Source organism: Mchenga conophoros, linkage group LG19, assembly GCF_057382185.1.
Source record: "Mchenga conophoros isolate Kocher_MC1m ecotype Shallow Benthic linkage group LG19, M_conophoros_male_GT1.1, whole genome shotgun sequence".
NCBI classification, from domain to species: domain Eukaryota; kingdom Metazoa; phylum Chordata; class Actinopteri; order Cichliformes; family Cichlidae; genus Mchenga; species Mchenga conophoros.
The window spans coordinates 2065818-2080816 of record NC_140544.1 but is presented as its reverse complement, the minus strand read 5'-3'; the positions used below and the strand labels follow the sequence as shown (position 1 = coordinate 2080816).

At 42.7% G+C, this 14999-nt stretch overlaps 1 protein-coding gene across 1 annotated transcript in view; it reads right to left on the bottom strand.

Moving 5' to 3' along the window:
- Positions 1 to 452: 452 nt before the first annotated feature.
- rragd (ras-related GTP binding D) overlaps positions 453 to 14999 on the bottom strand; it is an 82365-nt gene continuing 67818 nt past the window's right edge. The window contains exons 6-7 of the mRNA XM_085257632.1: positions 11837 to 11985; positions 453 to 1468 (exon numbers count right to left, since the gene is read on the bottom strand). Coding sequence (XP_085113758.1) covers positions 1317 to 1468; positions 11837 to 11985 — 301 coding nt within the window. The 3' untranslated portion in view covers positions 453 to 1316. The remainder of the gene's footprint in view (positions 1469 to 11836; positions 11986 to 14999) is intronic.

Below are 14999 nucleotides of genomic sequence, written 5' to 3'. Positions count from 1 at the left end.
AATGTATTTGTGCATATGAATATGCTCTTGTATGTGGTTGACAACAGCCGCATAAGTGAGGAAATGAAACTGAGTGTTTAAGGAGCTTGGAAAGAAAAGTGTCTGGACTTCTTTAAGTTGCTTGAAAACGTTTCACCTCTCATCCGAGAAGCTTCTTTAGTTCTAGGGTCAAATGGTGAAGAAGCTTCTCGGATGAGAGGTGAAACGTTTTCAAGCAACTTAAAGAAGTCCAGACACTTTTCTTTCCAAGCTCCTTAGACTACGATGACCTGGATGACTGAGAACCTTCACAGACAAACTGAGTGTTAGTGGGTGGTTTCAGCAGGGAAGGCGCCAGAGAGAAATTCAGGGTCTGTTCCAGTCCAATAGTCTATTTTGCTTTGGAAGGTTCCTAACTAAAATAAGTCACCTGGAAGTGTCTGTGTGACAGCCATTATAAGAGATAGACATAGTTCGACATGAACATTTTTAATAAAGGGAACAAGGAAACACTTCAGTCATCACATTTACTTACATTTTCACATTAACTTTTAGCTAGAAGACTCAGTTGTTAATGAAAATACTGTATAGAAAAGAGATGCTGACTCCACTCTTCTACTGAACCAAGGATGATAACTGACAAATCAGAACAGGTCTCACTCAACATAATCAGACATTTCATTTGGTCTATGTAACGTTCCTATCAAACTAAATGGGGAGGGAGAGAATGTCCATTTCAGTGGTCAGTGGGACATAAAAACTGCATGTATGTGGCACCAGTTTAGCTCACTAGTTGAACAGACGATCATATGCCACATGGCTAAATAGCAGTCTGGGTCCAATCTGCAGTCCTTTGGTGTGTGTCTTCCCCAGTTTCTCTTAACACATTCCTGGATGTAAAAAAACTGCATCTGATAACTCAACTCAAATCTGATAAAGAAAAAACCTTTAAGAGTTGGTCTCTTTGGCTGAAAATACGGTTTAAAAAGCTTTTCCATCACAACTTCCATACTTCACTATACAGTCGGAGAACTTGAGTTTCCAAAATTTTGTTGTACAATGACAATAAAGGGATCTTCTATTCTACTGCCTCTTGTATAATTCTTTATTTTAAAAGTATTTTTTTCACATTAACACACTAATTGGTTCAGGTTCCCATCATAAACATCTTCAAATGTACTTAAATATTAATTTTTTTGTGTAGTTTAGTTTTCTTGTGTTCTTTTTGCCCAGTAAAAATAGGCAAGTGAAAGACACTGGGGGGCTGAATGGAGCAAATGATTCACACTAAGAAAACAATTTAAAAAACCCATCAGGGTGCAGCTCAGGTACAGTTGTTAGTGGGTGCTGCTGCACACTCCGCTGGTCAGAGTCAGTTTACTCCACCTCCTCTGGTTGAGGAGTTTTCGGCTCTGTTGAACCTTTACGCGAACATCAAAAACCTCCTGGATGGCTTTTTTGAAGCAGTGAAAGTTGTAGTCAATCAGTCCTGTCAGAGAGAGGACAGAATCACATTTGTTAGAAATGAAAATACTTTCTAGCACTTATATGATGTCTGAAGAACAACCCTTAAATACAAGGGAAAGTCCAAAGGTACCATATCTGAGGCCATAAAAAAAACAAAAAATGTATAGATCTAGATTTGGTTTTCATGGTTTCTTTACGGTCATCTATTTGTGCATCATTGCACTGGTTTTGAACACTCTTGCTCATTTTGTCAGACAATAGAGCACTTTTTGTGTTTGGGAGTGAGATAACAAAACTGTTCAGAGGGTACCAACCCTCTCCCCCGACTCCAGCGTTTGGCAGAATCTAAAAGAGTTCAAGCACAGTCACACCTTAAGATTGTAAACTGCACATGCTCTGTCCCTCCCTCGCAAACAAATTTCTTTAAAGGTGAGGCTGAACAGTAGATCATCTCCATGGAGACTTTTAATCTCAAGGGGAAAGAAAACTCTTCCATTGTCACTCACTGAACATTAATATCCACCTGGAGTCTTCTCCCACCCCCATTCTCTGCGGCCTGCTGGAGCGGGAGGGCTAGTAGGAGGAGTTGGCCGTCCGACTGCGGTCTGGAGTGTGGGGCCTCCCTGCTGCTGCGGAGTCGGGGTGGTCTGCCTCTCCCCACCGCAGGGAAAAGGGTAACACCACCTGGGTCTGGGTGCAATTCCCCCCTCCAGGGGCAAGGGTACCTAGACCCGGTTTGTAGAGTACGCTTGGGGAGTGTGATTGTGTGTACAGCGTCTCTTTATGTCTGTCTCCACGTTGGTTGAGTGTGGAGTGAGTGCATATGAGAGCATGAGGGTGGGAATGGATGTTTGTGTCTGTGTGTGCCTGTATGTCTGTGTCTATATGTCAGGCTGGGTATCAGACGCCACCTCTCTGGGGACATCTCAGGCCCTCCAAGGTTTGGAGGCCTATCTCCACCCACCACCACTTCCCCTGCCAGTGGCGGACTCCCTCAGGTGTCGGTGTGTTGGTGGTTCTTTGTGTCTGGGGGTGGGCGTCCGGGTACACACCGGCTCACTCCTTGGCGGCCGCTTGTCGGGGCCTGGGGCCTGGGGCTCGCTCGGGCCCCTTTGGAGGTGGGGTGCCCCCGGCCTCTCGGCCTGGGGCTCGGTCACTCAGGCACAGCTGGGGGCCGGCGGAGCTCACGGGCGCGTCACTGCAACTCCCCCTGACTTCTGCTCCGCGGCTGCTGGGCGAGCCCTCATCTGGGACTCTCCTCAGCTCTTACTGGAACAGTGGCGCGGCTGCCCCTCTGTTGGTCTTCCTTGGTCTCTTGTGTTCTAGGGGCCTCTGGATGTCTGGAGTTTTGATCTCCTCCATACCCGCTTCACACCCTGGAGGACGGGGCTGTGGCCCCCCCACACTCCCTAGCAGATCATTACATGGAGAAACCTTTGGAATGCAAGCATGCTGATCCACACAGGTATGCACACATGTGTACACACGGGTGTTCACAGACGCGGACTAAAGCCTTCTTGGCTGCTGCCTCAAAGCACACTGTGCGCTGTCTATCTTGCGTGCTGCACAATATCGTTTATTATTTAGTAAATATTGATATCTATGACTAGCTAGTTTATTGTGATGGTGCTTTGTTTTCTCTATTATTATGTTGCTCTTTGTTGTTTGCTGTCTCCTCTGTTTGTTTTTTTTGTTTGTTTTTTTTTTTTCTCCATACAGGTGACCCAGGAGTTCTTTTTTTTTTTCTCTCTCTCTTCCCCCCCCTTCTCACCGTCTCTTCTCCCCTTTGGTTTTCTTTCTTTCTCTCCCCCTCTTTCTCTCATTCATTCCCCCTGTCCTATTTATTAAAAAAAAAAAAAAAAAAAAAAATGACAAAGGATGAACTGAAGCTCTGCCATCACGTAATGTCGCATACTGCTGTTTCTGATGTCATTTAGAAAAAAAAAAAAAAAAAAAAAAATCCACCTGTTACCAAGCAACATGAGGTAGATAAAGTCAGATGAAAGAATAACAGGAATGAAGCAGAGCTAAACTATAGGTATACAGACACCAAGCACAAAAACTGAATGTAAAGTGTAAATGCTGACAGCAACATCATACAAGGCCCTTATTAAAAAAATCATGAAGGTGAAATTTAGCACCTCAGGACATGATAAAATTGCAAGCACAACTGTCCTCTAAAACCAGAAATGACAAAATTTTCATAAGCCTCCAGGAAAATAATGAAATACGCCATGACCTAGTTGATGAAATTCATCTCAAAATTGTGTTATGGTTCCTTTTTGGAGCCAAGTCTCATGATTATTGACCATTCTCTCCAGCTCACACACAATAACAACCAGAAATGGAGGTAATGAATAGTTACAAATACAATGACTGATTTTAAATTGTGCTTTGATGTGAAAACAGAGGAGTTTAGAAGGCCCTACATTTATAAACTAAGATGACTGAATGGAGATAGGACTTTGAAGGATCGGTGAGTTTAGCTCAGAGTGACGCTGAAAAACTAGTTCATGCATTTATTACTTCCAGGCTGGACTACTGTAATTCATTATTATCAGGAAGTCCTAAAAAGTCCCTGAAAAGCCTTCAGTTAATCCAAAATGCTGCAGCAAGAGTCCTGACAGGGACTAGAAAGAGAGAGCAGATTTCTCCTGTTTTGGCTTCCCTTCATTGGCTCCCTGTTAAATCCAGAATTCAAAATCCTGCTCCTCACATACAAGGTCTTAAATAATCTGGCCCCATCTTATCTTAATGACCTTGTAGTACCATATCACGCTACAGGCAGGTTTGCTGGGACAGACAGGGTGAGTCCCCGTGTTCTCAAGGCCAGGAAACCAGCGATCCCTGTTTCAATCCAGGAGGTAAATGTGGAGGACTATAAATACCTATACCTCAGTCTCTATACTCCCAGCCGTTCTTTACAATCTTGCGGTCAGTTACTTCTGGCCCAGCCCAGGCACCAACTAGGGGTGATCGTGCTTTTGCCTCTGTAGCACCAAACCTATGGAATAGTCTTCCTGCTACCATTCGTGCCTCTGACTCCATTCAATCATTTAACGCATGCTTGAAAACTTACCTATTCAACCTGGCTTTTCTTACTCGCTAATTCTCACCGCTCCTTAATTGCTGTATCCCTACTCATTTCTCTGGATAATCATGTTCTCTCCCTGTTTCTATTTACTAATGCTTTTTGTTTGTTTTCTCTACTTTCTGTATTTTACCATGTTTTAACGACTTACTGTTCAGTGTAATCTTTTACCGTTATTTTAACTGTGAAGCACTTTGGTGTACACCCTGGCTTTCAACGTGCTATATCAATAAAATTGTATTGTATTGTAGATAAGTACACGTCTCTATTTTCTGAAGGTGGTTGAGTCTTTTCATATCTGTCAGACAATGCTCAGGATTTTCCATGAGTTTGCTGCAGCCAGTGCCATCCTCTATGATGTGTCATGCTGGGGCAGCAGGTTGCAGATAGCACCAGATTCAATAAACTGGTCTGCAAAGCCAGTAATGTTGTGGGGAGGGAGCTGGACTCTGGAGAGGCAGATGTTGTCCTACATAAGGACGATGCTGGACATTACCTTCCATCCACTTCATGACATGCTGGCCAGTCACAGGAGGACGTTTAGTGAAAGACTACGATTACGCAAATACACCACTGAGGACACAATAATTCATTTCAGCTTGTGGCCAATTCTTTGAATAATTCCACTAAGACAGACACCCTAGATTAGACACCTCAGAGTAGTGTGAAGTGGGGTTGTCAGCTTAATGCTGACAAAACCAGAAGCAGAAGTCCACAACACCAGGCCAGCTCATTCGCATAAGTCTCACATGATCGTGAAGATGCTTCATAGAAGAAAGGCTGGGGAACCAGGATTGTATTAGTGGGGACTAAAGGGATTAGTTGAATGAGGATCACAGTGCTGACGGCAAGTTAGAGAGTGTCTGATACTGTCTGGCCAATCAGATGCTGTGCTCATTCTCTTATGTTTTTACGACAACCTTTCAAAAAAGGTTTATTAACAAAGTTGTAATTTAACAACAACATGAACTGCAGGGCTGTTTTCTGTGGGGATGAAGAGAAGGGTACATTTTAAGCAGGTGAGTGGAAAGACATGCAGGTAATCTGAGTTTGAATCAAAATCCAGTAAATTCCAAACATGCAATAAGAGAATCTGATTAGGCTGTGAGCTTTGTGGAAGAAGAGATGAAAGCGATACTAGAAAAAATGTAAACTACTAAGATATGATCTGGCAAAGGTGGAGCAGCGGAGCCAGTCCTTAAGCACAGTTTTTTTGAAGTCTGTCAGCAGCACCAGCTGAAGGGCATGTCTTCAGAGATATAGAACAAAGAGGCAACCATGCACACACACATGCACATAACAGAATGAAGAGACAAAGAGAAGGAGAGCGAGAGAGAAGTAAAGAGAACGGGACAACAAGGAGACAGAGAAAGCAAAAAAGAAATCTGCCATTGAAAATGAATGACATTTGGCTACTATAAGTCATGTAAAGAGTTGTGATATGAGAGATAACCCTCAAATCACGAAAACTGTTTTGTACTGATTCACTTGTGATCCATAATGCAAAGAAGTTAAATAGAACTACAGTACAGATACTATTTCTTAAACAGAACAAATCAAAATCGTTCACTAGTGTTGCTAACTACATAATTCAACTAACGTGCCATTTCAGAGTGCCCAGCCTACTAAACATTGTTTTGATATTGTTAAAATCAATCAACATCAAAATTCAGGGAAAGGAGACAGAAAGAAAAAGAACAGTGATTTCAACTGAAATTTGGACAGTTGTTACAGACAATTACAATAGTAACAATAATAACGTTTGTTTGTTTTTTTTTACTTAGCTAGACAACTAGTATAAAATACGAGAGGTTTATACTGCACCGTGATTACCTCTGCAGTAAAACAACATAATGCACACGTGACTCGTGCTTTTGAATTGGCTTGATGAAAAAAATTACACTGTAAAAAATTTTGTTTGGGACATTGAAGAGCCATATGTGGTATCTTAATCTTTTTCTTCTTCTTGTAGCCATCCTCTCTTCTTCCTTCCTGGAATCTTTTGTCCCATTTATCCAGATGTCCACACCATCTAAACCTTGCTTCTCTAATTTTGTCTCCAAAGCATCTGACCTTAGCTGTACCACTGATATATTTATGTCTAATCTTTTCCTTTCTGGCCACTCTCAAAGAAAATCTTAACATCTTCAACTCTCCATCTCTAGCTCCGCCACCTGTCTTTTTGTTTGTTCCACCTTCTCCAAACCATTATAGCAGGTCTCTATAGCAGGTATTGAAAGCTTCGCTGTTACATTCATTACCCTGTCATTCACAGACATGTATCCGGTCTTGGTTCTACTGACTTCCATTCCTCTACTCTCCAGACCATGCCTCCACCTCTCTAAAATTTCTTCCACCAGCTCCTCACTCTCACTACAGTGTTGTCTAAGAACATCATAACTCATCTGTCAAACTGTCCATCACAGCGCCAATGACAAAAAAGGGCCAATCATGGATTTCCTTCTCCACCTTCAACTGATATGTCACTCCTACTACACACCTCATCATTATCTTGCTGATCTCATGAATGTCATCCACCACCCTCACCTTGTCTGCCACTCCTGACTTCTTCATCCAGTACCATATTTTCTCTCTTGCCACCCCATCATATGTTTCCTCTAATTTCACAAAGGCACACAGAAGCTCCTTCTGACCTTCTCTATACTTCTCCGTCAGCACACTCGTAAGTCATACTGCTGCTCGTCAGCTCCATTTTTAGCTTAGCTTCAATAACTCTTTACACAGCTATATAGCTAATCACCTTTATGCCTCCAGAATTATTTAAGCTCTGTCTATCACTAGCAATGGGAATCACTAGTGATCCCAGTAGTCCAGTTTCTTGGAACTGTTAGTTTAGTTCCTTCTCTTTTGAGCAGGAACCATCTGCACTCCACATTGGCTGGAGTGCAGGGGGCAAACTGATTGAGAACACCTGAGTTGGACCTTCACCCCAACTCAGGTATTTTGGGCCTGGGTGTTGTGCAGCTGGGTCTATCTTGTGGGAGTGGGAGACCAACATCAACTCCATCCTCAAAAAGACCCAGCAGAGGATGTACTTCCTGAGACAACTGGGGGAGTACAGTCTTCCACAGGAGCTGCTGATCCAGTTCTACACTGCGGTCATCGAGTCTGTCCTGTGCTCCTCCATCACAGTCTGGTATGGAGCAGCCACTAAACAGGACAGGAGCAGACTGCAGCGGACTGTACGGGCAGCAGAAAGGATCATCGGCGCCCCCCTGCCCTCCATCCAGGATTTGTACCTCTCAAGAACCAGGAAACGGGCAGAGAAAATCATCACAGACCCCTCACACCCTGCACACAGACTTTTTGATCTGCTGCCCTCTGGCAGACGGTACAGAAGCCTGCAGACCAGGACCACCCGACACAGGAACAGTTTCTTTCCCCTCGCCATCTCCCTTCTTAACAGTTGACCTGTCACACTGCTCCCACTGCCAGACTGCAACTGCACCTTATGTACATTCTGTAGTATTCATTCCACCTCATTCATTTCTGTATTTTATGTATATAAGTTTAGATTCGTTATTTATAGTTGGTTTACACAGCTTTGTGTATGTATGTGTAATGTGTATATATAGACACGTGTGTGTGTGTGTGTGTGTGTGTGTGTGTGTGTGTGTGTGTGTGTGTGTGTGTGTGTGAGTGATTTACATTGCTGTGCTTGAGAGCCACCATCTACCGGAACCAAATTCCCTGTATGTGTCTGCACATATACTTGGCCAATAAACACGATTCTGATCTGATCTGATCTTGCCTTCATCTTTGCTCTGCTTGTCCTTCAGGGGTCAGATTTGTTTGCATTTGGTATGGTTTGCTTTGCTCTTACATTTGGTGAGTGCACAAAGCCTAACAATGATTAGTCTATTCCTAATGTTCCTTTCATTAGGGATGGCTTTGTTTCCTTGGTCGGAGGTGACGATAAAGACCCAGTTAAAATTCCGAGTGACACAGGAATCTATGACTTCTATATAGTGAACTCTGTGCTGCCCTTCTCAAAGGAGTCTGACACATGTGACTACATCCTCAGTTATGGGATGGGTTTCACCACTCTTCCTGTTCCTTTGCACAAGCTCAACTTGAATTGCAAGCTCTTCCAAGGTGACATTTCCATGGGAGTACGTCCAGCATTGCCTGTTGATGGTGTTCATTTTATTTTGGGCAATGGTAGCAGGGTTTGGGCAGATGTTCCTCCTTTAACTATTGTGACATCTGTTCCACTGTCTCAGATGAAGGTGTTGGTGAGATTCCAGAGGTTTTTTCTGCTTATGTGGTCAGACATGCTATGGCAATGACTGATGGTGACATACCCTCGAGAAGTGTGACTCTGAGTTGAAGGTTCCGTCTTTAAACGAGTTTCCTTTAACAGTTTCACAGAATGATCAGAGTCTGAAAGATTTATACAATCGAGTGTTGCCTGAAACTGAAATAAACAGCCCAGCGTGTGGTTTATATGTTGCATAATGGTCTGTTGTTTCGAAAGTGAATCACTCTGGCTGACGGCGTTGTTAGAGATGCCATTTTGAAGCTGGTAGTACCGCCCAGTTGTCAAAAGATTCTCAGACTGGCACATGATGAAAGTGGACATTTTGGGGTAAGAACTGAATTGAATTAAATTTTATTCATACAGCGCCAAATCACGACAACGGTCACTCCAAAGCGCTTTATATTGTAAAGTAGACCCTACAATAATACATACAGAGAAAAACCCAACAATCATATGACCCCCTATGAGCAGCACTTTGGCGACACTGGGAATTAAAAACTCCCTTTTAACAGGAAGAAACCTCCCTCAGAACCAGGCTCAGGGAGGGGCTGGGCCATAAGCTGCGACCGGTTGGGGTGAGGGGGGTAAGAAAAACCTACTTGAAGCTTTTAAAATATTTTTTTTGGCCTCATGTCACAAGAGATGATGTGGCTCACATTAGAAGTTGTCATGTGTGCCAGTTGGCAGGAAAACCAATCAGCATAAACTGAACCTTTAGAACACCTTATTCTAGACTGATTTTATGGGTGGGGGTGTGACGGCTCTGCTGGGTACTTGTTTCAGCTGTTGCAAGATTCCATTAGCTGGAGTGCAGTGGGCAAACTGATTGAGGACACCTGAGTTGGACCTTCACCCTTACATAGAGGCCTGGGTGTTGTTGATCAGGGGAATGGATTTCTCTCTTCCCAATCTTTGCCATACTTACCCTTCAGGGTCAGATTTGTTTGCATTTGGTATGGTTTGCTTTGCCTAACTTAACACTCAGCATTTATTCAACATTGTTATCCATTCACAATGACGTGAGCAATTTTACTGACTTTGTATATCAGATTACCAGTTATTAGTTTTTTGTTATTGTTCTTAAAAATAAATATTTGTAAATTGTTCCTTTGTGTCGTTCCCCATTTTTTGTCATAACCCATGAGCCAGGCTGTGACACGAGATAAATTACAAATCACATTCTCCTGGGAGTAATTACGTAATATCAATATTACATATTACGCTTCATTTGGACACGCCCACTTTACTGAACACAAGCCTTGGGGCTTTAGTGTCAAATGTATCATTGCCTCCAACAAACATTTGACCACACATAATGCAATTAATTTGCATGAATGTAATTGCTTTGATATGCTGCTTAGCGATGGTGGTGCCTCTCAAAGCAGAGCCAATGAGAATGGCAGGAGAGGGGTGGAGCAGTGGGTTCAGCGTGTGGTGTCAGGGGAGGCTGACCAACACACCTGTTCTCCTTCGACTGGTCGTGCCTGCCCTATCTCAGTAGGATGCCAGGACGTGACGGGAGAGCAGTGTGCTACACGAGAACAAGACAGCTGGTAAGCTGCACAGGTAAAGAAAATGCAGACTGCACTGTAAATTAAAAAAAACAAAACAAAAAAAGCTGTGTGCCTTGAGTCCTTTATAAAACAGAGGGCAATTACTTTTCACATAGGGCCAGTTAGGTTTAGATCATGTTTTACTTTAATTAAAAAAATCACAATTTAAAAACTACGTTTTGTTTTTATCCAGGCGCTAATATTAAAATTTGATCATCTGAAATATGCAATTTGGACAAATATGCAAAAAATAACAAATTAGGAAGGGGCCAAATTAATTTTTCACTGCACTGCAGTCATCTTTGTAGTGTATGCCTGAATTCTGTATAAATCTTTACCAGTGTTGCACTTGATGAAGAACTTTGGATACTTAATCACATAATAACAAAGCAACTTTACAGGCATTTCAATATGAACACAACGAAATTTATCACACTTTGAAGTGGTTCCTCAACTAGACTGAAGAACTAAACATGTTCTGTGCAAAAATATAACTGTTCATTTTGACATGATCTGCCATCTCTTTTCTGTTTTCAGCTTTCAGTGAGGGCTGTCAGCTGTCCCGTCATCTGTGTCCCCCTTTCACACTGTTTTTGTGTATGTTTAGGGTTGTCTGTTAGGCTTCAACACTGAATTAGCACAAAGATTTAATGAACCTGCTGCTAGATGTTTACTCCTGGTATCTTCACTGTGGTAAGACTTTTTTTGCACAAGGGAAAAGTTTGCATTCTAAAGTGAAAGAGTATGTTGTAATCCAAAGCATTTCCTGTAAGTAACCAAGTAGTTTTGGTGCTTAAACCGGACTGAAATAGTCCTTGAAAAAAGAAAGAAAACTCAAACAAAAGTCTAAAATGGAACTCCTACATGGGATGCTAATCCTTGTTTTCTGGGTGAAATTGCATTGTAACTCAACCCCACCTACCTACAGAAAATATTTTTTCCTGTTTTAATACTTCCAGACCAGGGGTAGGCAACTCCAGGTCTCAATTGCCAGTGTCCTGCAGGTTTTAGATATTGCCCTTTGTCAACACACCTGAATCAAATGATTAGTCCATTACCAGGCTTCTGGAGAACTGTTGGGGAGGTAATTTGGCCATTTGAATCTGCTGTGTTGGATCAAGGACACATCTAAAACCTGCAGGACACCGGCACTCGAGGCCAGTAGGAGTTGCCTACCCCTGTTCTAGACTCATTGTATTTAGCACTAACCTGCATTATAAAAATGGTCCTAGATAGGTAACACCTGGATTATGTGGGTAGTACTTTAAAGTATGACTAGAAGGGTTCCTGACCAATTCATATCAGTGTGTGTTGAGCTGAGGATAAGAATGTGCTGCTTGTTAATTTCCTACTTGCACGGGATCAATCCATCTTTAACTTAAGAAAAGAAAGCATGATAATGAATTTCGCAATAGGGCTACTTCCTGACATGCTTATAAAGGTAGTGAATATTAATGAACTGACCTTTCCTAGCAAAGCTTTCCTTGCGGAGGAAGCAGACCATGGCAAGAAACTTGGTGACCTCTTTCAGGTATATGACTGTGGTGTTGTTCAGGTGAATGATGGCCATAGAGTCTTTGTCATGGGGTAAACCAGCTTCAGTGTTTGGCATACTGAAGGAAAGAAGACAGAAAAAAATAGCTCAGATGAACTTCAAAGATAATATTTAATTTTACATAATCCTGAGACACAGTGTAGGCTTTTACTGAGGGAGCATTATATTATAGCTTCATTTTTTAGCAGGTTAAAGAAACCAACTGCCTAGGTAAATAACAGAGTCCTGCTTTTATTAAGAACTCACCCAGAGGACTTTCAAAATGTAGCAAGAAAGTTGGAGAGAAAAGACGTAGCACCCTGAAATGGATAGATGGATGGATGTATAGATTCTCTGCAGGTAATCTAAGTTTGCAAAAGCACTGAGGAAGAAGCCTGAACTTTCACTTTTCATCCAAATTCAGAAGTACAAATCAGCATCACTTTCTCTTCTTTATGCTGTATCAGAAATCCTTCCTTACAATCCTTACAACCCCCCCCCCTCCCACACACACACACACACACACACATACAGTGGGGCAAAAAAGTATTTAGTCAGCCACCGATTGTGCAAGTTCCCCCACTTAAAATGATGACAGAGGTCAGTAATTTGCACCAGAGGTACACTTCAACTGTGAGAGACAGAATGTGAAAAAAAAATCCATGAATTCACATGGTAGGATTTGTAAAGAATTTATTGGTAAATCAGGGTGGAAAATAAGTATTTGGTCACCTCAAACAAGGAAAATCTCTGGCTCTCACAGACCTGTAACGTCTTCTGTAAGAAGCTTTTCTGTCCCCCACTCGTTACCTGTATGAATGGCACCTGTTTGAACTCATCATCTGTATAAAAGACACCTGTCCACAGCCTCAAACAGTCAGACTCCAAACTCCGCCATGGCCAAGACCAAAGAGCTTTCGAAGGACACCAGGAAAAGTATTGTAGACCTGCACCAGACTGGGAAGAGTGAATCTACAATAGGCAAGCAGCTTGGTGTGAAAAAATCAACTGTGGGAGCAATCATCAGAAAATGGAAGACATACAAGACCACTGATAATCTCCCTCGATCTGGGGCTCCACGCAAGATCTCATCCCGTGGGGTCAAAATGATCATGAGAACGGTGAGCAAAGATCCCAGAACCACACGGGGGGACCTGGTGAATGACCTGCAGAGAGCTGGGACCAAAGTAACAAAGGTCACCATCAGTAACACACTACAACGGCAGGGAATCAAATCCCGCAGTGCCAGACGTGTTTCGCTGCTGAAGCCAGTGCATGTCCAGGCCCGTCTGAAGTTTGCCAGAGAGCACATGGATGATACAGCAGAGGATTGGGAGAATGTCATGTGGTCAGATGAAACCAAAGTAGAACTTTGTGGTATAAACTCAACTCGTGGTGTTTGGAGGAAGAAGAATACTGAGTTGCATCCCAAGAACACCATACCTACTGTGAAGCATGGGGGTGGAAACATCATGCTATGGGGCTGTTTTTCTGCCAAGGGGACAGGACGACTGATCCGTGTTAAGGACAGAATGAATGGGGCCATGTATCGTGAGATTTTGAGCCAAAACCTCCTTCCATCAGTGAGAACTTTGAAGATGAAACGAGGCTGGGTCTTCCAACATGACAATGATCCAAAACACACCGCCCGGGCAACAAAGGAGTGGCTCCGTAAGAAGCATTTGAAAGTCCTGGAGTGGCCTAGCCAGTCTCCAGACCTCAACCCCATAGAAAATCTGTGGCGGGAGTTGAAAGTCCGTGTTGCTCGGCGACAGCCCCAAAACATCACTGCTCTCGAGAAGATCTGCATGGAGGAATGGGCCAAAATACCAGCTACTGTGTGTGCAAACCTGGTAAAGACCTATAGTAAACGTTTGACCTCTGTTATTGCCAACAAAGGTTATGTTACAAAGTATTGAGTTGTATTTTTGTTATTGACCAAATACTTATTTTCCACCCTGATTTACGAATAAATTCTTTACAAATCCTACCATGTGGATTCATGGATTTTTTTTTCACATTCTGTCTCTCACAGTTGAAGTGTACCTCTGGTGCAAATTACTGACCTCTGTCATCATTTTAGGTGGGGGAACTTGCACAATTGGTGGCTGACTAAATACTTTTTTGCCCCACTGTATATTATCACACCAAAAAAGTTATCTTCATGGGCTTTCAATTTCCACATCATCTATTTCAATCTGCAGTTGTGAGTTTGAGAATTTAAAAAAACAACATGATTTAAAATGTACTGTCATCAGCAAATAATACTAATTTTAATATATCAGATATCTTTACAAATGTCATTTATACATTTATATAAAAACGAATACATAAACCTGAGGAAGCAATGTCCAAGCATGATAAGGATTATTCTCTCAACTTCACACTTTTAACATGCATCTGGACAAGTCTTCGGTGATTTTTCCTGGAGTCATCAGGTGTTTTGAGTCTTTCAACGTTATATACCCTCACCCAGGTGGGGGTGATCAAGAGTCACCCATCGCTCTCCCCACTGGATCCACAACCATCTTGACACAACCTCTGCGACCTCAGTGACCAACTTGATAACCTTGTGCTTGCTTGCGCCTGTGATGCCCAGCTTGCTGAAGGTCCTGAAGCAGGACTGGACAATGAATCCTCTGCACCCACCTCTGTGTTCACACCTCACTTGCCGCCCATCCCTTCTACACTTTTCTACTAGCCCTGGATATCCTTTTTCTCTCATTAGATCCTCCATGTGATGCTTCCAACAGTCACTTCTATTAGGATGACCTGCTTTTTGGCTTCTGAGATCAGACATGATGCTGATCTCAGGCTTCCCTGATTAGCTGCCTAACTAAGCCTGTGTGCCTCCAGATATCCTGACACTTTTGGGATTCCCCGCTTCTGGACTGAAGTGTCAAGGTAGTTGTGCCTCAGGAGGTAGTCTGTTAGATGCCTGGCAACAATGGTGAAGAAAATCTCAGCTTCAACACTAAGAAGGGAAATAATTCTGAATTGATCAATATTTTTGGACTCTTCCTCCTCTGGAATCCACACCCCTTCTGCAAAAGTCCACTGGTAAGCTACCTTGCCCCCCCTCCAGATCACTTT